This window comes from Somniosus microcephalus, chromosome 17, assembly GCF_052327205.1.
Source record: "Somniosus microcephalus isolate GS21.2 chromosome 17, FLI_Smic_1.0, whole genome shotgun sequence".
NCBI lineage: Eukaryota > Metazoa > Chordata > Chondrichthyes > Squaliformes > Somniosidae > Somniosus > Somniosus microcephalus.
This window is the reverse complement of record NC_141003.1, coordinates 63607273-63631266: the sequence shown is the minus strand read 5'-3', so window position 1 is coordinate 63631266 and position 23994 is coordinate 63607273. Positions and strand designations below refer to the sequence as shown.

General features: G+C 46.2%; 2 protein-coding genes across 3 annotated transcripts in view; one reads left to right on the top strand and one right to left on the bottom strand.

The window, feature by feature from the left end:
• Positions 1-23994, top strand: part of guca1aa (guanylate cyclase activator 1Aa) — a 72676-nt gene that overhangs the window by 26583 nt on the left and 22099 nt on the right. The window contains exon 4 of one of the 2 annotated variants that reach the window (XM_086010552.1): positions 22479-22608. The exons of the other annotated variant lie outside the window; for it this stretch is intronic. Coding sequence (XP_085866678.1) covers positions 22479-22510 — 32 coding nt within the window. The 3' untranslated portion in view covers positions 22511-22608. Of the gene's footprint in view, positions 1-22478; positions 22609-23994 lie in introns of those variants that run through there. 2 annotated transcript variants of the gene reach the window in all.
• Positions 1-23994, bottom strand: part of cimap1b (ciliary microtubule associated protein 1B) — a 41097-nt gene that overhangs the window by 4548 nt on the left and 12555 nt on the right. Inside the window, exons 3-5 of the mRNA XM_086010548.1 lie at positions 19142-19243; positions 7224-7345; positions 2499-2639 (exon numbers count right to left, since the gene is read on the bottom strand). Coding sequence (XP_085866674.1) covers positions 2499-2639; positions 7224-7345; positions 19142-19243 — 365 coding nt within the window. The remainder of the gene's footprint in view (positions 1-2498; positions 2640-7223; positions 7346-19141; positions 19244-23994) is intronic.

Genomic DNA, 23994 nt, shown 5'->3' with positions numbered 1-23994 from the left:
TTCAGTGGAAGAACAGGACACTGTAAGAATGGTCCCTGAACATGAACTAGAGAGCATCAGGGCGCAACTTTTCCGAGCGCTGAAAGCCAAAGTTCAAAAGGAACGTAAGGTGGAAGTATTGGAGAAAGAGGTGGAGGAAATGGAGAAGACTCTGATCCACCGTGTTCCCAGGGAAGAGTTAACGGTCAGCCAACTCCTTCATATGCTGAAGGACAAGACTCTGCAAGGGGAACAATCTGAACACGAGCTTCAATCTTCAGGGGGAGCGAGTTCGGAGCTCTCAAAGGTCACGGAGATAGCTGAGGTGGCAACACAAATTTTACAAGAATGCCAAAAGTACGTTGAATCACGTCAAGGTGAACAGAAGAATGTGGAAACCGTTACTTCAGTAGAAGGGTTAAATAGCCTGATAACGCAATTACCGATGGAAAGGAAGATATTGAACTCACAAATGAGGTCCGTCGTGAAGGAATGGCAGATAACCCAGGAAGAGCGGAATGAATATGAATGCATGAAGAAGGCTTTTCAAGAAAGATGTTTAGGGAAGGAACCACCGTCAGCTAACGTCCAGACGGGTGAGGAGGAAGAAGAAGTCTCTCTCGCTGACCTAACTCAGGACGAACCCGAATATTACCATGACCTGTTGAGTGACACTGAATATTACGAGGATGTGGTCTGCCCAGCTTGTGATGAAAACTCTCAAAGTGCTGAAATCCGGAGGAAGCACTTAAGGTCTAAGGAACATAGAGAGTTGGTGGCGCTACAGCTGGCAGCCGAGAAAGGAGCTCCGAGAGTTTCAAAAAGGCAGAAAAGAAAAAGAAGAAGCAGAAGATAATAACTGTCTAAAATATTAGCACTTCTACCATTCCAGGCGGGACATTACGAAAGGAGCTAAATTAGTTGAAAAACTGGAAAATGTCAAGACAGCCAGTTGGTTGTAAAAGTCCGCACTGCTGGTTCAACAGGACGAAGGTTCAAGCTGTTACGTCAAGAAAAAGGCTATGGAGGAGTCACGCTAGCCAGGTAATCCGGCTACACCAAAGAAATGTTGTTCGGAACGAGTCAAGATCAGAGACTGAATCTATGAAGTTTCCGCAGAGACTGAACCTGTGAACTGTTTCCACCGAGATTATATTTGTAAATTGTTTTATATGACATTGACTCCACCGAGATTATATCTGTAATTTGTTTTATAGGAAGTTGAAGATATGTATGTTTAACGGGGACTCTAAGTAATAAGCTAAAAAGGGAGGATTGTAGTGTATGTACCCGTCTATCTTTAAGGGAACTATTGAATGTAACCGTTCACCTTTAAGGGAACTACTTTAGGTGTGGCACTATTTGTTTGGCTTCTGTATACTGTAATACCGATAGTGACCACACCAGTATATAAGTGTTGTAGCAGGATTGCTGGGGCAGATTCGCCCGGACCTTCGAATAGTAAAGACCTGTTTGTTGTTATTTCTGAAGTCTGTGTATTTATTAACTGCACAACCCACAGACTTTACAGTATGATCAACGGAAGTGAACTCCTCTCCGAACCAGGGATAAAGTTAATCAGTGAGCACATATTCTGGTCCTGTTAGCCAGACTCCCACCTCTTCATTCGGAGCTTTTATGGTCGGGAATCCGTTGTAAGAAAAGTGAAGGCAGCAATGTACAGTTTCCAATCCATCCCTCAACCCAACTACTCACTATACCCCTCAATCCCTTCTCCATACAGAAACACATCTAATTGTCTTTTGACCCAATTTGCACCGTCCACTTCGATGTCCTTACTTGGTTATTTATTCCACGACTCAATTACCCTTTGGCTCAATAAGTTCCCCTCAATTTCCCTGCTTACCCCATCCCCTGCAATTTGAACCCTTCACCCCATCTTTAGAAAATCCCTTCAGAATCCATATACCTCAAGAAGATCGGCATTTACATATGAACACACAAAGAAGGCATGTGACCAGCTGGTCCTTCCAACCTGCCCCAGCCCAACATGGCACAGCTTCAGGTGGGGACTCAGTTTTGGGGCGTTCGAATGAGGCCTGGGAGTTAAAATCTCCTAGGACTCACACTCTGGGGGGCCTGGATGCTTCTTCACCCACTTCAACCCCCCACACCCCGATTATCGCCCCTAGTTAAAATTGTCCCATTAGTGTCACTCAAGAACCGTTTCATCAGAATGGTGCGAAATGCTGGAGAGTCTACACAATGATCCTCCCTTTGACAGCCAATTAACATCCTGAGTTACTATGGCAGTCAATTTGGGTTCATTTTAAGACAACCAACTGAATTTAACATTACAGAAATATTATAAAGGAACACAATTCAATTCAAGCATTGCAGGTACAGATCAAAGCATTACAAGGGCAGCCCAGGAATCAGATCCACTTATCTCAAACTGGAGGCACATTTACCAACTGATCCCTGAGGAGAGGTCAACCTAACACAGTGGGGAGGGGATGAGATTAAATGATAGATTCCTATTCAGAATCCCTACTTACATCTTCTGTCCTGTAACGATTAGGTCCTGGTTTCATTGTAGTGTCTACCGGAATCATATTGCGTTCCACTATGGTGTATTTAGGTGCTCTGTTTTTGAACACATCAGTGTTTACGTGTTTATATGCACATGGCCCTGGGGTCTGCAATTAAAGGTTAAAAAAAAACATTAAAGGCAATCAGACACAGCGCGGGGCAGACACAGCCCGGGCCAGGGCCCAACTCTGGCCCGGACCTCTGGTGTTGATTTGAAATCAGAGACAGGCCTGGGACTGGATTCAGTCAGGAGAGTCGCCCTTTAAACATAGCAGTACTGGGGAGAGGCGCCCCACAGACAGGTTGGTGGCGAAGTGATGAAGTGCAGAGACCGAAGACATCAGTGGGCTCTCAGAACACAAAGCAGAGAACTTTGGTAGACTGTAGGTTTGTAATGTTCCAGGTGAAGATCGGTGACTGTCAGGTTTTTGGATGAATTATTTTTGGGGCAAAGGATCGGGTTCTACACGTGTCTGTATGGGAGTGCTGACTTGTATCCAAATGTGGACAGTTTTTTCCTCTATGGGCGAGGGAGATAGAGAAGATGATGAAACAAAAAAGATGGAGAGATGGTGCAGGAGGGAGGACTTTAGATTCCTGAGGCATTGGGACAATTTCTGGGGAAGGTAGAACCTGTACAAGCCGGACGGGTTACACCTCAACAGAGCTGGGACCAATATTCTCGCAGGGAAGTTTGTTAGTGCTGTTGGGGAGGGTTTAAACTAACTTGGCAGGGGGGTGGGCACCAGCATATAGGAGCAGAAAAGAGGAATAAGGTGCATAAAAGAGTGAGTGTGTTGGATAGTACTAGAGGTGGTAGTAGTACCATATTAAATAGGAGCAGACTAAGAAAGACAACAAAAAATTCAAAAATGGGTTTAGAATGCATGTACGTAAGCGCACAAAGTGTGGTGAATAAGGTTGGTGAGCTACAAGCACAATTAGCTGTGTGGCAATATGATGTTGTGGCAATAACGGAAACATGGCTTAAAAACGGTGAGGACTGGGCACTTAATATTCAAGGGTACAAGGTGTTCAGAAAAGATGGGGAAGGAATAAAGGGAGGTGGGGTGGCAGTGCTGATTAAGGAAGACATTGTAGTGTTGGAAAGGGAGGATGTTCTTGAGGGGACAAGGACAGAATCCATTTGGTTAGAGTTGAGGAGCAAAAAGGGTATGATCACGCTATTGGGGGTATTCTATAGGCCTCCAAATAGTGAGAGGGAGGTAGAGGAGCAAATCTGCAGGGAAATCGTGAGATATGCAAGAGCTATAGAGTGGTGATATTGGGGGACTTTAATTACCCAAATATCGATTGGGATAATGCTAGGGTAAAGGGAAAGGAGGGGGAGGAATTTCTGAAATGTGTTCAGGAGAATTTCTTTGACCAATATGTTCTTGGCCCAACTAGGAAGGAGGCATTGCTGGATCTGGTGCTGGGGAATGAGGTGGGCCAGGTCGACCAAGTGTCTGTGGGAGAACACTTGGGTACAAGTGATCATTGTATCATAAGATTTAGATTAGCAATGGAGAGGAGCAAATAACAATCTAGAGTGGAACTTCTAAACTGGAATAGGGCTAACTTCAATGGGATGCGAAAGGATCTAGCCAGGGTAAAATGGAACCAAAGACTGACAGGAAAAACTGTAACAGAACAATGGGTGATCTTTAAGGAGGAGATGTTCCAAGTACAGGCTAGGTACATTCCAACAAGAGGGAAGGGTAAGCGAACCAAAGCAAGGGCTCCTTGGATGATGAGGGAGATAGAGAAGATGATGAAACAAAAAGAGGGTGTATGATGCATGTCAGGTGAATTCTTCAAGGGAGAACCAGACCAAATACAATAAGTTGAGAGGGGATGTGAAGATGAAAATAAGATTGGCAAAGAGAGAATGAGAGTAGAATGGTGATTAACATAAAAGGGAACCGAAAAATCTTCTACTGGCATGTAAACAGTAAGCGGGTAGTAAGAGGCGGGGTGGGGCCTATTAGAGACAAAGAAGTATATATATGCTTAGAGGCACAGGGCAAGGCTAGAATGCTCAATGAGTACTTTGTATCGGTGTTTACTAAGGAGGTGGATGCTGACAAAATATCGGTAGAAGTGGAAAAGGTAGAAGCAATGGAAGGGGTAAAAATTGATAGACAGGATGTACTAGAAAGGCTGGGTATACTTAGCGTGAACAAGTCTCCTGGTCCAGATGGCTTGCATCCCAGGTTGCTAAGGGAATTGGGGGAGGAGATAGCGGAAGGATTGCCATAATTTTCCAATATTCCCTAGATGCGGGGGAGGTTCCTGAGGATTGGAAAGTGGCAAATATGACACCATTGTTCAAGAAAGGGTGTAAGGACAATCCTAGTAACGACAGGCTGGTCAGTTTAACATCAAAGGTGGGTAAAGTTTTAGAAACAATAATCAACGAAAAATTTAACGGGCAGTTGGAGAGGTTTAAGCTAATTAAGGAAAGCCAAAACGGGTTTGTAAAAGGAAGATTGTGTTTGGCTAATCTAATTTAATTTTTTGATGAAGTAACAGGGAGGATTGATGAAGGGAATGCAATGGATGTTGTCTACATGGATTTTCGGAAGGCGTTTGACAAAGTACCACATAAAAGGCTGGTTAATAAAATTGAGGCTCATAGAATAGGTGGGTCAGTGGCAGCTTGGATAAGGAATTGGCTTAAGGACAGAAAACAGCGAGTTGTGGTAAATGGCTGTTTTTCAGACTGGAGGATGGTAGACAGTGGGGCCACTGCTTTTTTTGATGTATATAAATGACCTGGATATTGGAATACAGAGCAGAATTTCTAAATTTGCCGATGACACCAAACTTGGGGGTGTGGCAAACAATGATATCAATTGACTGCAACAGGACATAGAAAGGCTAGCAGAATGGGCAGATGGAATTTAATACAGAGAAGTGTGAGGTGATGCATTTTGGCAGAAGGAACAGGGAGAGGCAATATACACTTAATGGTACAGTTTTAAAGAGTGTGCAGGGACAGAGGGACCTGGGAGTTAATGTGCATAGGTCCCTGAAGGTGGCAGGACATATGGAGAGAGTGGTTAACAAAGCATATGGGATCTGGGGCTCCATAAATAGAGGTATTGAGTACAAAAGTAGAGAAGTTATGCTGAACCTTTATAAAGCGCTGGTTAGGCCACAACTGGAGTATTGCATCCAGTTCTGGTCACCACACTTTAGGAAGGATGTGAAGGCCCTTGAGAGGGTGCAGAGGAGATTTACCAGAATGGTTCCGGGGATGGGGGATCTTAGCTACAAGGACAAGTTGGAGAAGCTAGATTTGTTTTCATTAGAGCAAAGGAGGTTGAGGGGTGATTTGATAGAGGTGTACAAGATTATGACGGGTTTGGATAGGCTAGACGGGGAAAGGTTGTTCCCATTAGTTGATAGTACAAGGACAAGGAGACACAGATTTATGGTTTTAGGCAAGAGATACAAAGGGTATGTGAGAAAAAACTTTTACGTAGCGAGTGGTGAGGACCTGGAATTCGCTGCCGACGGAACTGGTAGAAGCGAAGACACTCAATGCTTTCAAGGGGAGACTGGATAGGCACTTGAGGGAAATAAACTTGCAGGGTTATGGGGAAATGGGACTGACTGGATTGCTCTACAGAGAGCCGGCACAGATTTGATGGGCTGAATGGCCTCCTTCTGTGCCGTTATGACTCGATGACTCTATGACACTGCTGTCCGTGTGGTGAAGGTGCTGCACAATGTTGTTAGGTAAGGAGTCCCAGGATTTTGACCCAGCGACGATGAAGGAATGGCGATACAAATCCAAGTCAGGATAGTGTGCGACTTGGAGAGGAACTTGGAGGTGATGGTGTTCCCATGCGCCTGCTGCCCTTGTCCTTCTAGGTGGTGGAGGTCACAGGTTTGGGACCTTATCGCATCTCTTAGAAACATCTCAAAGTGCTTTACATGCAATGAATTACAAATGCAATGAATGCTATGGAGCCAGATCTAGCAGCCAATTTAGGCACAATGAAATCCCACAAACAGCAACGACCAGTTAATCTGTTTTTTGTTGGTGTTGGTTGAGTGAAGAATGTTGACTGGGACACTGGGAGAGCTCCCTGCTCTTCAAATGGTGCTGTGGGATCTTTGACATCCACCTGAACAGACGGGGCCTTGGCTTACCGTCTCTTTAGGAGCATAGCAGCTCTAACACACTCCCTCAGCCAGTCAGGCGATCGGGGCCGGGGGAGGGGGAGGGAGGCAGACGACTGTGGGAGGGGAAGGGAAAGGGAAAGCACGGGACAGTTGAAACCCAAGGTGTCCCACTCCTGCTCCTCCTGGCCCAAAAGGAAAGCTGAAAAAAAAAGAAGCTTGCTGGCCTATTCTGGCACTGGCTCCTGTTCCCAGCAAGTTTAGACTGGGAAGGAAACCACCACTTCTCTCCCCACTCAGGTCTGAGGTTAAAATCACAGATCGGAGCCCGAACTGCACATTTAAAGAGGAGCCCGCTGGCTTGGGGACATTTAACACTGGAGCCGGCCAGATTGTAGGGTGGGGAAAGGAGTGTGCAAGTCCCCCACTCCATTTTAACTGTTTCCCTCCCACATCGCCCTTGCCCAGTTTCCACCAGGCGGGGAGAGTTAAGATCGAGGCCCAGATACCAGATGAAACAGGCCTTGACCCCATGTCCCAGGCTTGGATTCACTTACCTTCACAATGTTACTCAGCATGCTACCAAATGCAGTTTTCTGTGACATGGAGTAGGCAGGTGCTGCTTTCAGGTGTGGGATTTTAGGCCCAAACACTGCCACGTCCTGGTACCTTGCAGGTCCTAGTGCAGAGAGGAGACAGAGCTGAGCTGAGCTGAGCTATTCACATGGCCCACAGTTTCCATGCTGGGCCAGCTCGGGTGGCCTCGATATCAGGCAACAACCACCAGGAGCAGAGCTGATGCCTACCCAGAGGGCCGAGCCTCACATTTCCTCTCAGAGATAGAATCTTGCAGCACAGAGGAAGGCCATTCGGCCCATCGCACCTGCACCAGTTCTCTGAAAGAGCTATCTAATTAATTCCATTGTCCCTGCTTTTTCCCCAGAGCCCTGTACATTTTTCCTTTTCAAGTATATATCCAATTCCCTTTTGAAAGTTACTATTGTATCTGCTTCCACCGCCCTTTCAGGCAGTGCATTTCAGATCATAACTCACATGAAAAACATTCTCATCTCCCCCCTGGTCCGTATGCCGATTATCTTAAATCTGTGTCCTCTGGTTTCCGACCCTTCTGCCCACTGGAAATAGTTTCTTCTTATTTACTCTAGCAAAACTCATGATTATGAACACTGTTACATCGTTATGTCATCACATCGTTAAATGGAACTACTTGTTACATTGTTATATGGAACTACTTTGGTTAGTGCATTTATACTGCTATGTGGCACACTGTGTCAGGCAGTGCACAGTGCAAGGTCGGACATCTTGTATCACTCCGCACCATGCGGCAGCAACATCATGAAAGCACTGAGTAAAAGCTGTAAACTAAAATGAGTTAAAAGTGTCTGTATTATATATAGCAATAAGAACACAAGGAGACACAACATGGTGGCAGCGGTATAAGTGAGTACAACTTGTACTATACGAAATACGAATAAAACGAAAAGTGGATATATGAGCTGATCGTGAGTGCCGGTGCCTGCGGTGATTGAGTGTGAATCGTACGGGCAACTAAGATGGCGGCTGCTGCTGCACTGACTGCGCAAATGCAACCCCTCATGAACTGGGACGCCGACGATTTAGTAGAGGCATTCCGCAAGTTCAAACAGAAATGTGACCTTACATTCAAAAGCTTCCTGAAGGATACTGCCAACGAGGAAAAGGTTAGTTACATTCTGTTGCGGACAGGAGAAAAAGGACTAGATTTGTATAATAGCTGGAGTTTGACTGAAGAGGAAAAGGAAAACCCTGCGGCAATCTTTGGAAATTCAGCAACCATGTAGAGCCTAAATCCAATCACCATATACACAGATACAAATTCCAGAGTCTAAAGACAAGAACTCGGTGAAACAGTTGACAATTTCATAACAAGGCTGAGAAATGAAGCCAGCAAGTGTGCATTTAAGGAAATGGAGGAAAGGCTTGTGGACCAGCTGATATGGGGGTCAGCACATGCAGAGGTACAAAAAGCCCTGATAGGAAATGAAAATCTCGAATTAACAGAGGCTGTAGATACTGCGAGAGCTCATGAAGCCATGAAACAGCAAATGAGAACGCTGATTTCTCAAACGGCTGACATGCGGACAGCTTCTGAGACGGACAACAGAGTGGATATAGTGAGAGAAAAGTACAACACAGAAAGGTATGCACATGACAACGGGAGAAACATGTGCAGAAACTGTGGAAGACCGCACGATTATACAGACAAGAGGAAATGTCCAACATATGGAACAAGCTGCAATGCATGTGGCAAACTAAACCACTGGGAAAAGAGGTGTAGAACGAAGAAAGAAGGAACATACATCAAAAACAAAGGCAGACAGCAGAACCAGAGAAAGGAACACAATATCCATGCCACGGATGAGCAGGATGATGATGATTATGGTCATGACAATACACTAAACATCGGAACCATAAAGGTACAGCTTCACAAGATGTCCAGAGCGGAAAATACTCCGAGGAGAGAATTGCACACCATCATCCAAGTCGAAAAGAGGATCAAAGGTCAGCCCACAACCATCAACTTAAAGTTGAAGCTAGACACAGGGGCTCAGAGCAACATCTCCCATTGAGACTGTACCAGCAGATCTTTCCCGAAAACTTGAGAGAAGATGGCTACCCGAAAAGTGGTTGTTTAAAAGGCAAGTAATGTCACGCTGACAGCATATGGGGGGAGTGAGATTAAACAACTCGGAATAACCTTTGTCAAAGGGACACATAAAAGAAAGAACATCAACTGCATGTTCTATGTCACCGACACTGAGGGGCCAGCGATCCTGGGATTAAACAGCTGTGAGAAGTTGAGATTGATCTCAGTGAATCATGAGCTGACGGAAACATCACTGAGGATAGACAGCAACACCCCACTGGAGAACTGCCCACAGATCAAGAGTAAAAAAGACTTGATAGACATGTATCCGGAATGTTTCGATGATACAGTGGGATGTTTCGGAGATTTCCAATACCACATCACCATCGATCCAGAGGTAAAGCCCGTTATCCATGCTCCACGAAAAGTACCCATCGAGCTGAAGACAAAGCTTGAAAGAGAGCTAAAGAAGATGGCAAAAAAGGGAGTGATCGTAAAGGTCACTGAACCCACAGACTGGGTAAACTCAATTGTGGTACGAGAAGAGCCAAACGGGCGTCTCAGAATATGTTTGGACCCCTAAGAGGGACCACTATCCCACCCCAATGCTAGAGGAGATTACGCCATCACTGGCAGGAGCCAAGGTTTTCTCAAAACTAGATGCCAGAAATGGATATTGGAACGTGAAGCTGGATGAGGAATCAACAACACTGACAACATTCAACACACCATTTGGGCGTCACAAATTCCTGCGGCTACCATTTGGGTTAAAGGTCAGTCAAGGTATCTTTGAACAGAAAGTAGACGAGACATATAGAGGCTGTGGAGGAGCTATAGGAATAGCTGATGATATTCAGATCTATGGAGCAGATGAAAGAGACCATGATATGCACCTACATGAGGCCATGGAGCGTACCAGGAAGGCTGGCATCAAGTTAAATGCCGATAAGTGCATAGTTAAAGTCAAGGAATGCCAATTCTTCGGTATGATTTACACACCAGAGGGAGTCAAGCCAAATCCTGAGAAGATTGCGGCGATTGCTCAAATGAAACCACCCAAAGATAAAAAAGAGCTGAGGAGTTACCTCGGCTTGATCCAATACATGAGTTCTTTCATCCCACACATGTCGGAACATACAACAAATCTCAGAGAGCTAATGAAAGAAGACGGCGAATACCAGTGGTCTGAATCACACGAAAGGAATTTCAAACAGCTTAAAGAACTGTTGTGCAAAGAAACAAGTCTGTCATATTATGACAGAAGAAAACCAGTCACCCTGCAAGTAGACGCTTCTACCAGAGGACTAGGGGCAGCTCTTGTGCAGGAAGGAAAGCCAATAGCTTTCGCATCAAAGGCCTTGACGTCAGCCGAGACGAGATACGCCAACATAGAAAGAGAACTATTAGCAGTAGTGTATGGCTGCGAGAAATTCCATACATACCTGTATGGAAGGCAGTTTACAATAGAGAGTGACCATCATCCACTAGAACAGATCTATAAGAAGAATCTGTGCAAAGCACCTGCAAGACTGCAAAGACGACTTCTAAGGCTCCAAAGCTATGACTTCACGCTTAAATATAAGCCAGGAAAGGAAATGGTGCTAGCAGATGCGTTGTCTCGATTGTCACCATATGAGAAACACGAGGTGGAGGGTCGAACAGTAAAAATTCACCACCTAGTGAGTGTTACCCCTACAAAGCTCAGTCAAATCAGAGATGAGACTAGCAAAGATGAGGAATTGCAACTACTCACACAACAAGGGATACAGGGGTGGCCGGAGAGAATCCAGCAGGTACAGGCGACAATTCGTCAATACTGGACGATTAGAAACGATATTGCAGTAGAAGACGGTATTCTCCTTGCTGGATCGAGGATCATCGTGCCAAAGACGATGCAGACAGAACTTCTCCATCTAATGCATGAAGGCCACATGGGAATGGAGAAATGCAAGCTGAGAGCCAGATCAGCTGTATACTGGATAGGCATGTACAAAAATATCGAACAGATGGTTTCTGCATGTGGTATATGCCAGAAATACAGAAATGCACAACAGAAAGAGGAGATGATACCTAGTGAAATACCGTCAAGGCCATGGCACACTGTTGGGGCAGATCTCTTCATGTGCAATCAAGAATGGTATCTCATAGTGGCAGATTACTATTCCAAGTTTCCTTTTGTGAGAAGGATGAAAGACTTGAGAGCCACAACTACCACCAGAATTGCAAAGAGCTTGTTTGCTGAACAAGGAATCCCGGAAAAGGTAATCTGTGACAATGGAACCCAGTTCACATCGAGTGAATTCAGAGCTCTGGCAGAAAAGTATGGGTTCAAAATAGTAACCTCATCCCCACATTTCCCAAGGGGACACGGATTCATCGAAAGACAGATCCAGACTGTCAAGAGAACTCTCATCAAAAGTAGTGAGATGGGGGAAGACCAAGACCTTGCCCTCCTATCACTCAGATCAACACCACTGAAAGCAGACATGAAATCACCTGCAGAATTGCTGAATGGGAGGAAGTTTAAGACTACCCTACCAGCAAAAATACATCCTCCCCAGGACCAGGAGGATTTCAGACAGAAGCTGGCAGAAGCACAAGTCGTAGGGAGCAAATATTATGACAAACATGCAAAGATGCTACCAGAATTGCTGAATGGGCAATCAGTACATGTGCAAGACCCGGTGTTGAAAACCTGGAATCCAGCCAAGGTCATTGGAAAAGCTGATACTCCAAGATCCTACTTCGTAGAGACCGAACCTGGTAACCAATACAGACGGAACAGACTCCACATCAGACCTTCACCTGAACTGGTTAGGCAGCAGACAACATCAGCAACATTGACAACACCAGCTACTACAAGCAGTACAATGCCAGAAACAAGCACCACAAATCAAACAACCACGAGCATGCACATTCCAACTCCAAGTGCGACAGCAACAAGAAGAGCGGAACACACCAAAACACCGCAGAGAGGAGTGGTCACCACCAAATCCACAAGATGGAGGGACAACATCCAACCACCTGAGCGATATCGCGAATAAGAAAAGAAAACTCACGATTCTTTGTATTTGATAATAATAGTTTAGATATATGTTTTTTAATTAAATTAAATTTCATGTTTTAGTGTTTTGAGAAAGAGGGATGTTACATCGTTATGTTATCACGTCGTTAAATGGAACTACTTGTTACATTGTTATATGGAACTACTTTGGTTAGTGCATTTATACTGCTATGTGGCACACTGGTGTCAGGCAGTGCACAGTGCAAGGTCGGACATCTTGTACCACTCCGCACCATGCGGCAGCAACATCATGAAAGCACTGAGTAAAAGCTGTAAACTAAAATAAGTTAAAAGTGTCTTATTATATATAGCAATAAGAACACAAGAAGACACAACAAACACCTCTATCAAATCTCCCCTTCACCTCCTCTGCTCTGCTCGAAGGCGAACCACCCCTGCTTCTCCAGTCTCTCCACCAAAGTTCACCCCGAGTACGGCCGGACTTTCAGCAGGGAGCCTCCTTTATTACCAGGTCCCCTTTAAAATCGGACAGTGATTAAAAATGGTTCGAGCCTGGAGACCTCTCCTTTAAAAGTGGGGCAGCAGTGAGGGCACCTCCTTAAAAGGGGTTTGTTCACGTGGTGAGATTCCCTCTTTGAACTGGGTCGTGGGGCCAATGGGGAGTTGGGCTCAGAGCACACATGCATGTGTGTGTTTAATTGTCATGGATACCTGTCGGAGGCAGAGTAGCTCAGACAGTGGGGTAACGACAGAGGGGGAGTGGATTGGGGCAGGCGAGGGGAGCAGGGCAAGTGCCAAATGCGCACAACCTCGGCAGCGTGAGGCTCAGGTGATTTTAACTCCACGATACTGGTCCGCTGACCCCGCACGAACGGGCGGGAAGCGGGGGCTCGTTGGCAAGAAGGTAAGTCGCGGGGTGGGGGTATCAGTCGGGAGGGGAGGCCTAAGCTTTCCACGTGGGGTCTAGAGGACACACCTGCTCCCGGGTTAAAAAAATAAACGTACCTGTTCGGGCCTCTTCCGGTCCCAGATTCCCCTCCCACTTGGACCGGAGCTAAAATGGCAGTCGGACCGAGAGGGCGAGTCCGAGTGACGGGGAGCGAGGCCGAGTGACCGGGACTGCGGGAGCGAGACTGAGTGACGGGAGCGAGACTGAGTGACCGGGAGTCCTGAAACCAAAATGAGGGACTCTCATCCCCATAAATTTGAACAAGACAAGGATGAAAATGAATTCCTTACACAATGTCTTGTTCACAGACATGTGCAAGGACACAGCCAGCCTTGTGAAAAATTTAAGACATCGTTCACCTTTTAAATTTGGTGCTTTTTGTTAGATCCGTGATTCGGAGAGTATGATGTTTTTCAATAACCACACGGATGCTGTAACTTAACAATCAACAGGTATTTACTGGAGTAGGGTAGTCTCAAGACTGGGGGTACAGAGGCATGCTCAAGGCTTATATACAGGTGTGGTCACTGCCGGTACTACAGTATACAGGAGCTGTAAAAGTAGTTCCCTCTTAAAAAGGTACATACACTACAATTCCTCCCCTTTTAGATTAGCAGTACCCATAATATTCAAATAACAATTAACACTTTAACATGTACATTAAACAACAATAGTCCATTTATAGATTCAGTCTTTGGGGCGGCTTCCTGATCCTTTCGGGATAGCGCCTTTCCTGAGGTTCTTGTTCTTGATGCGGAGGCGATTCTGGCCCCTTTTCGTCGGTTAGTTCATCGGTTTCCACTGCTACTGGTTCAGAGGTAGATGCTACCGGTATGTCGGGTTCATCCCCAGGTACGCGAGACATGGGGTTGACTCGTTCCTGTGACGCTAAGATCTGATCGACGTGGCGTCTCACAATGTTCTCCCTGACATCCACTGTGTACATTAATGGCCCCTGCCTTGTGCATATCATTCCGGGTTGCCATTTCTCTGTTCGGTAGTCACGGGCCAAGACTGGTTGTCCTACGTTGAAGCTCCTTATCGGCTTCTCATTGATGTGCTGGAATTGTCTATCCTCAACATTTCTTCGCACATTTGGTCTGAGCAAGTCCAGACGAGATCTCAACCTTCGGTTAAAGAACATCATGGCCGGGGTCTGGTTGGTAACTGCATGTGTCGCGTTTCGGTAGGCTAATAAGAAATTATCCACCTTATGCTGTAGTGGAATTTCATCGTCGCACATGGCCTTTATTGCCTTCTTAAAGGTTTGTACGAACCTCTCAGCCAATCCATTTGTGGCTGGATGATACGGGGCGGATGTGTAATGCCTTACCCCATTCCTTCTCAAGTTTTCGAAACTCTTCGTACACAAACTGTGGTCCATTATCAGAGCAAATCTGCTCTGGCAAGCCGTTCCTGGCAAATATGGTCCGTAGGACTGCAATCGTTTTCTCTGTAGTGGTTGAGGACATTTTTATCACCTCAGGCCATTTCGAATGAGCATCCACTGCTATTAAGAACATTGAGTCCATGAATGGACCAGCGAAATCAATATGCACCCGTTGCCATGGAGAGGAGGGCCACTCCCATGGGTGTAGAGGGGCATGTGGTGGTGCATTTTGGACCTTCTGGCATCCTGAGCAGCTCTTGGTTAGGTCTTCGATTTGTTGATCGATTCCCGGCCACCACACATAAGCCCTAGCAAGGCTTTTCATTTTCACTCCCCCCAGATGACCTTCATGAAGCTCATTTAGCACTCTCTCCCTTAACTTGGGTGGAATCACCACTCTGGATCCACACATCACTGTCCCCTGGCATACTGACAGTTGTTCCCTTCTGGATGAGAATGCTGGCAACAGTGAGTCGCCATGTGTTGGCCATCCCCTCACTGTCAAATCATATACCCGAGACAGCGTTGGATCATTGCGGGTCTCCTTCTGTATATCCGCGTTCGTTACTGGCAATCGTTCAATTATTGACGAATAAAATATCTCGATAGGGTCCACTGCTGGTGCTTCCTCCACAGTAGGCAGTGGCAGGCGCGATAGCCCATCAGCGTTTCCATGCTGTTTCGGGCCTTTATGTTCTATTTCATATTGATTCGCCCCTAGAAACAGGGACCATCTTTGTAACCGTTGTGCAGTCATCACTGAAACGCCCTTCTTAGGATTAAAGATGGAGACAAGTGGTTGGTGGTCAGTCAGCAAGGTGAACTTCTGCCCATGCAGATAGTGGTTGAATTTTTTTACTCCCCATACTAGGCTGAGGGCCTCCCTGTCAATCTGGGCGTAGTTGCGCTCGGCTGAGGTTAGTGACCGAGACGCAAAGGCTACTGGCCTCTCCAACCCGTCTGGGAATTTGTGCGACAGCACCGCTCCAATACCATAGGGTGATGCATCACATGCCAAACGAATTGGTAGTGCTGGGTTGAAATGGGCCAACACCTCTTTTGATGTGATCAATTCTTTACACTTCTGGAAAGCTCGTCTACGTTCGTCATTCCACTTCCATGGTACCCCTGTTTGCAGTAGGGTGTTCAGTGGGTGTAATACCGTGGACAAATTTGGTAAGAACTTATGGTAGTAGTTTACCAGCCCGAGGAACGACCTCAGTTGTGACACATTTTCCGGTGCTGGAGCCTTGACTACTGCCTCAATCTTTTCAGGGGACTTATGTAACCCCTCTTCATCGATGACGTGGCCACAATACGAGATCTGCTTCTGGAAAAACTCGCACTTGTGGCGATTAGCTCGTAGCCCATATTCCTTTAATCTGGTGAGCACCTTCTCCAAGTTGGCAAGGTGATCACTGTCATTTTCGCCCGAGACCAGGATGTCGTCCAAATAACACTGGGTCCCTGGAATCCCTTGCAGGACTTGATCCATCGCCCTTTGCCAAATAGCCGGAGCCGATGCTACCCCGAACACCAGCCCGTTGTATTGATAGAGACCTTTATGAGTGTTGATCGTAAGGTATTGTTTCGAGGCTTCTTCTACCTCCATTTGCAAGTACGCCTGGGCTAGATCAATTTTGGTGAAGCGCTTACCTCCAGATAGCGAGGCGAAAATATCCTCAATTCGTGGAAGCGGATATTGTACCGTGTGAAGGACCGGGTTCAGTGTCACCTTAAAATCCCCAGAGATGCGGACCTTCTTTGGTTCCCCAGGCGTATTACTCAACAACCTCTTCATTACAGGAACGATGGGTGTAGCCCACTCGCTCCAGTCTACTTTGGACAGTACTCCTGAACGTTCCAACCCTTCCAGCTCTGCTTCGACAGCTGGTCTGATTGCATAAGGCACTGGTCTGGCCTTAAGAAACTTTGGGCTTGCATTTTCCTCTATTTTAATCGTTGCTGTTATGCCTTTTAGTGTTCCGAGTCCCTCCTGGAACACTTCTTTTGCGTCAGTTAGCATTTTTGACAGTCGTCCAGGTGTGACGTCGTCATCCTTTTTGGCCTCAACCTTCAGTGCCTGTATGGAATGCCAGTCTAATTGTATCTTCCGGATCCATTCACGTCCTAGCAGTGGTGGTCCTCCATCTGGCAATACATATAGGTCCATTTTAGGTATTTCCTGGCCTTTGTATATCACTTTCACCCTTATTTTTCCTTTGGGGTAGACTTTTTGCCCCGTGTACGTCTTCAAGACAATCTCTGTAGCTTTCAAGGGTATATGTGAAAATAGCCGTTTGTAGCCACAGAATCACACAGAATCACAGAAACCCCACAGTGCAGATAGAGGCCATTTCGGCCCATCGAGCCTGCACCAACACATATCCCACCCGATCCCCGTAACCCCTACACCAACACATATCCCACTCTATCCCCGTAACCCCACCGTAATCCCTTTGGTTTATGACTGTTAGGGCTGATCCTGTGTTCTATTCCATTTTCACTTGGACTCCGTCTATCTTGAGTGTAACCCAGATAGTCTGGTGATCCTCCATTTTGGTTACCTTATGTAGTTTCAGACAACCTAGCTCCTTGCTTCCGGAGTCTGTGTCACTTTTCTGTTCATCTGAACTACTGTCCATCACCTTGTGTACCTTTTTGTACTTCTCCTGTGGAGATTTCTTGCTGTTGGTTTTCTTCCCAGACCTGCAGACTCTTGCTATGTGTCCTGCTTTTCCACACTGTCTGCACACTTGGTCCTTGAACCAACAATCCTTCTGGTCGTGTGTTGTTCTGCCGCAGCGATAACACTTCCCTGTTCAATAGGACATTTCATTGGTGCCATATTCTTGCGGTCTCTGTTGTATCTCTGCAGCACCCCTTGCGGCTGCTTAGTGTGATACTGCCATACTGAAAGCCTTGTCCAGCGTAAGATCCTTTTCTGATAGAAGCCGTTTCTGGGTTCCTTCACTTTGCAGCCCACACACAAACTTGTCCCTTAACGTATCTGCTAGTCCCACTCCAAACTGGCAGTGTTTTGATAGCTTGCGCAGTTCCTTTAAGTACTCAGCATTGCTTTCGTCTTTGTATTGGTTCCTTTTATGGAACTTAAATCGTTCTGCTATCAGCAGCGGTGTGGGGTTTAAGTGGTCCTGTAGGATTTCTACTATGCTTTCAAAATTCTTGTTCACAGGCTTCTCTGGGGTTATTAGGTTTCGCAGTAACCCATAAGTTTTTGCACTCATGGAATTTAACAAAACCAGTGCTTTCCTAGCATCTGGCACTTCATTCGCCCTGCAGTACACCTCAATACGTTCCACATATGTCGGCCAATCTTTGACTTCATTGTCGAACGTAGAGATACTGCCACTCTTCGGCATCCCTGGGTGTGATTTAACTGTCAAAAATGGCGTCTCCCGCACTTTCCCTTCTTCTCCGCTGGCACAAAATGGCATCTCCCGCGCTTTCCTTTCTTCCCGCGCTCGCCCTTCTTCTCCGCTGCGGCTTCTAAAAATGGCGCCTCCCGCGCTCTCCCTGCGGACACTGTTCAGCCCTTGAGCCCTGGCTGTGCTCTGCGCGTTTTTTTTTTTTTTTCCTGTGCGCCTTTCCCGTTTCCGCCGCTCGGTCCTGAACCCGGCTGCTGCTTTACCCTCTCTCTCTCCCCGTTTTGTTTTTCCTCGACGCCACTCAGTTTTCAACCCCTGGCTGCGCCCTGTGCGCTTCACCCTCTATCTTACCCCGTCGACGCTGCTCGGCTTTTTCTCCGCCGTCGGTCGGCTCCAGCCGCCGCTGTCCGGGAAGGGCCTGCACTGTCCCTTTTGTCAGTCTGTTGCTGATCGTCGTGGCTGGGGAACCAAGCCTGGCTCTCCACAGCCTCTCCTGCGATGTTCACTCTGTCGGACGACTGAGCGGTTGCTCGTGGTCGACGCCTGTGCTGCTGGCCTCGACTTTCTTCCACCGCCCTCCCGGAGCGAATCCTCGAAGGGAAATGCAGAGTTGCAGGTAGATTCAAATCGACACTCGTCGCCACTGTTAGATCCTTGATTCGGAGAGTCTGATGTTTTTCAATAACCACACGGATGCTGTAACTTAACAATCAACAGGTATTTACTGGAGTAGGGTAGTCTCAAGACTGGGGGTACAGAGGCATGCTCAAGGCTTATATACAGGTGTGGTCACTGCCAGTACTACAGTATACAGGAGCTGTAAAAGTAGTTCTCTCTTAAAGGTACATACACTACACTTTTTATCTCCAAAAGGCTCGGCTTTAAGTCCCATCCCTTTAAGAGGTTGTCAAAAACTATTTCTTCAGCATTAAATTCAACTGCAGGACCAATCAAATTGCAGAAAATGGGCTTCATTGTTGGCATCCACCAACCAGAGAGCAGAAATACAATAGACTGATAATTTGTGTTCAATATTAAAGGTTGTGTTAAAAGCTCTGAGCGCCCATTACTGTACCTGGGCTGTCATTCGCTTTGAACCCGACCGTTCGCAGAGCGATGGAATAGGCCGGTACATTCCGGTGAACTAATCTATCTGCCTCGTATGTCTTGTAATTCGCTGTTCAGAGAAACAGAAAGTGAAAGGTCAGTCAACAAAAGCGCATCTTATTTATGCGTAACTTAAACAACAACTTGCTTTTTAAAATTTGTTTATGGGATCAGGGCGTCGCTGGCAATGCCAGTATTTATTGCCCATCCCTAGTTGCCCTTGAGAAGGTTTATATAGCACCTTTAACGTAGTAAAAGGTCCCACGTCCATAAAGCCCATCGAGCCTGCTCCGCCATTCAAGAAGATCAAGGCTGATCTTCTACATCAACTCCACTTTCCCACTCTATTCCCATAGTGTCCAAACGACTATCTATCTCAGTGTTGAATATACTCAATGACTGAACATCCACAGCCCTTGCAAATATGGTATTATGTTCAACAGCAGATTGGACAGAAAACATATAAAACAGCTCATTCTGCACGTGTTTTCAGGAGAAGCGTACGCGACAACAGGACAAGACGGCTCGGGAGAGGAACCTTCTTAATCTTGATCAATCCTTCGGTCTTGAGTTGTACTCGCTAAAAAGCGATTCTATGAGAAGCTACTACTTTCTGGTAAATATAAGTGTCTGTATGTTAAAATAAATTCACTGAAGTTAGAAAATAACTACAGGGTCTCGCTTGATCCTTGACCTTTTGTAATCTGAAAAAGAGTGAAAAGAAATCCTACAGTCTGGTAATTTTTCCCCAGATTGTTGGGTGTTTTTTTTTAAAAACTGAATTCAAATTCACAAACTCCCGCCATGAGATTTGTTCTACTGAATTATTAGTCAAGTAACATAACCACTACCCTATGTCCTGCCACCTTAAAAGATTTGTAATGTGAACTAGAGATGGGCAATAAATGCTGGCATTGCCAGCGGCGCCCAGATCCCATAAAAAAAAATTTTTAAACTACCAGGTCTCTGTTCCTGCAAGCTCTTTCTTTCTTTAAATAGGAGAATTTTTTAGAGCTTACTAAAATAGTTGGGATATTAAATATTTGACAATGCCTAGTGTTTCTGAATGTGGGGACGGGGAGGAGCAGGATGCTGCAGGTCCTCACATAACATTAGTGAGTCACATAAAGTGTTGTGCACAGTGTCACCTTTGGCTCAATGACATCAGAATGTTGCGAGCACTCGCGGCTGTTAATAGTATATAGGTGCAGCACGTCCAGTGTGCGTGCTGTCGGTCATACATCCCTACATACAAATTACTTTTCATAGAATCATACAGCATAGGAGGCCATTTGGCCCATTGTGCCTGTGCTGGCTCGTTGAAAGAGCTGTCCACTTAGTCCCACTCCTCGGCCCTTTCCCTATAGCCCAGGAATGGTTTTCACTTCAAGAATTTATTCAATTCCTTTTGAAAGTTACTATTGAATCTGCTTCTACCACCCTTTCAGACAGTGCATTCCAGATCACAACGACTCTGCATAAAAACAATTTTCATCTCCCTTCTGATTCTTTTGCCAATTACCTTAAATCTGTGTCCACTGGCTCCTGACCCTCCTGCCAGTGGAAACAGTTTCTCCCTATTTACTATATCAAAACCCCCCATAATTTTGAACACATCTATTAAATCTCCCCTTAACCTTCTCTGCTCTAAGGAGAGTAACCCCAGCTTCTCTCGAACCCCAGTTCTGGCGAAAGGTCTTCGACCGGAACCGTTAACTCTGTTTCTCTCTCCATGGATGCTGCCTGGCCTGCTGAGTTTTTCCAGCATTTTCTGTTGTTATCCCAGCTTCTCTAGTCTCTCCACATAACTGAAGTTCCTCATCCCTGGTACCATTCTAGTAAATCTCCTCTGCACCCTCTCCAAGGGCTTGACATCCTCCCTAATGTGTGGTGCCCAGAATTGGACACAGTACTCCAGCTGAGGCTGAACCAGTGATTTAGTAATTTTCAATGTCACTTCCACTGTCAAAGTCTTTTTTTGTATGTATTATGCACAGCATCAGCTACAAAGAGGCAAACCAGAGTTGAAGGTTAAAAAACAATACCAAGACTGATTGGAAATTGCTAGATGACAATTAAAAGGAAAGAAACTCAGGAAGGGAGTGTCCAAGATTGAAACTGAAAGAAATATCAGAACATGACAGCTATAAAAGGAAAGGTGATCAGGGAAGAAGTGGCATCTTCTTGCAGTCACCGAGTGTTGTCGGATCAAAAAGAAGAGACAGAAGATCTCAGGAAAAAAATTCACAAGTTGTTGTCTGGTTAGTTTCAATGTTTAACTGGGTTTAATGTTCCAACAAAACAGTGTCAGCAATCAGTTTAAGAAAAAGTTAATTTTCTACAGAATAGAAAGGGGTGGGGCGAGGTGAAATTAAACAGCAAAAAGATTTTGCTTTCAGTTGGTGGGAGTCTGCTTCTGGTCGTTGTTAAGTCTGTGTGTTCTAGTTATTGTTAATAAGAATCACTGCACACAGACCAGAAGAGTAAATTCAACAGGTCTTTACTAGTCGGAGGTCAGGCTGAACTGCCCAATAAATCATTACACAGCACTTATATGTGGTCACCACCGGTATTACAGTATACAGCAGCCAAGATAAAGTAGTGCATCTCTTAAAATAGTTCTCTTAAGGTGGAACGGTTACATACACCACAGTCGTGGTATGATTTATGGATGATGTGGAGATGCCGGTGTTGGACTGGGGTGGACAAATGTGAGAAGTCACACAACACCAGGTTATAGTCCAGCAGCTTTATTTGAGATCACACGCTTTCGGAGCGCTGCTCCTTCGTGTCTGTCAGCAGCGCTCCGAAAGCTTGTGATCTCAAATAAAGCTGTTGGACTATAACCTGGTCTCATGATTTATGGAGAATGAGAGGAATAGGCGACAAAGGGATGAGGGAGAGGGATAGGAGTTGGGAACGCAGAGAAAATGTTTACTAAGGACTTCGAACACGTTAGAGGAGAGTAAATGAGCAATGATAAGAATTTTATGTATAATTGATTAATTTTTCATGAGCTTATTCTGTTATAAATTATACTTTTACCCATAATTTAGGGTTTTAATTCCTGCCCGATGTTGTTCATCATGATGCTTCTTTTTTCATAAAAATTAATAAACTTGTGTACAGATCAGATTTAAAAATTGCTCATGAGGAAGTGTGACACAGGAAGTGTGATACTGTGGCGGAGCCACCAAAGGACTCAGAGCGGTTGTACATAATTCCTTTAACAGCAATGTCGTTACTGTCTGTGCCTGTACCTTTAATTACACTGTTTGACTGTACAATGCCAGTTACCTTTACAGCACGTGATGACGTCATGCCGTTAGTCACGTGATGCCCCAACGGCGGGAAGAACGTGATGACGTGACTCTCCTGATCAGGGGATCAGTCCTCGTGGAGCCCTCAAGGAGAATAGACCTGTTATTGATGTGTCCTAGCAGTTTCCAGTTTAAACTCGTTTGTTTTCATTAAAGTTCATTAATTTAATTACCTGAGTCAAATTCAGTCTTTTTGATAGGAACCTCCGTTCCTACATTGGTGACCCCGACTTCTACAAACGATTTTCGTGGAAGATTCAACATGGACATGAATGCCGTCACGCTGAAACTGCCACAGTTCTGGGAGCAACAACCAGACGCCTGGTTCATCCAGGCTGAAGCCCAGTTCGCCATTCGGAACAAACGCGGATCAGACCCGTTATTATTATGTGGTCTCCGCCCTCGACAGCGCAACTGCATCCTGGATCATCAGCCTCATCGGTAGTCCTCCTACTGACAGCAAGTATGATGCAATTAAGACGCGGTTGCTTTAGGTTTTCGGGCTATCAAAGTCAGAGCGTGCTCGCCGGCTCATCACGCTGCCCGGCCTCGGGGACTCCAAACCGTCTGAGCTCATGAGCCAAATGCTCATGGATGCTGAACCGGAATGTTTCATCTTCCGGGAGCTTTTCCTCACTCAACTGCCTGAACAGGTTCAGGCTGCCCTGGCCAGCTCCGACATTACTGACTGCGCCAAGCTTGCGGCCAAAGCCGATAAGATTTTCACGGTTACCCAGCAGTGCTGCGCGGCCACGAGGCGCCCACCCCCCACAGACGCGGTCCCGCTTTCTCCTACAGCGGGCTGGTGCTCCTACCACACCCATTTTGGCGCGAAAGCACGATTCTGCCGTTCCCCCTGCAGTTTTTCGCCAAAAAAAAAAGGCGCAGGCGGCGTCCCTGGCGACGGATGACCAAATCTAACGGGCGTTCCGCGGTGGCAATGGCCGTTGATTCTACGGGGAATCTCCTCTATATCACCGATTCCCTCTCAGGCCGCCATTTCCTTTGTGACACCGGGGTGCAGTGTAGCATTCTACCTGCGTCGAAGCTTGACACGCAGACTGGGAACCTCGGTTTTTCCCTTGTAGCAGCTAATGGCGCAGCTATTCGAACGTTCCGAAAGCGGCGGGTCGAAGTCTGTTTCAGCGGTCAGCGCTTCTTTTGGGATTTCGTCACGGCTACAGTCTCACAGCCTATCCTAGGGGCAGATTTTCTGTGTGCCAACAGCCTGCTAGTCGATGTATGACACCGCCGGCTGATCAACGCGGCCACCTTCCACTCGATCCCGTGCTTCCACGGTACCTCCGTGGCGCGTTCCATTGCCTGTGCTTTTCCTCCTCCAGATGACTTCACGCGGCTCCTCGGGGAGTTTCCGGAGCTGACAAGGCCCACCTTCTCCTCTTCAGCGATGAAACATGGTGTTGAACATCACATCACCACTACTGGTTCCCTGGTTTATGCGCGGGCTAGAAGGCGCGAACTCGGCAAGCTTGCAGCTGCG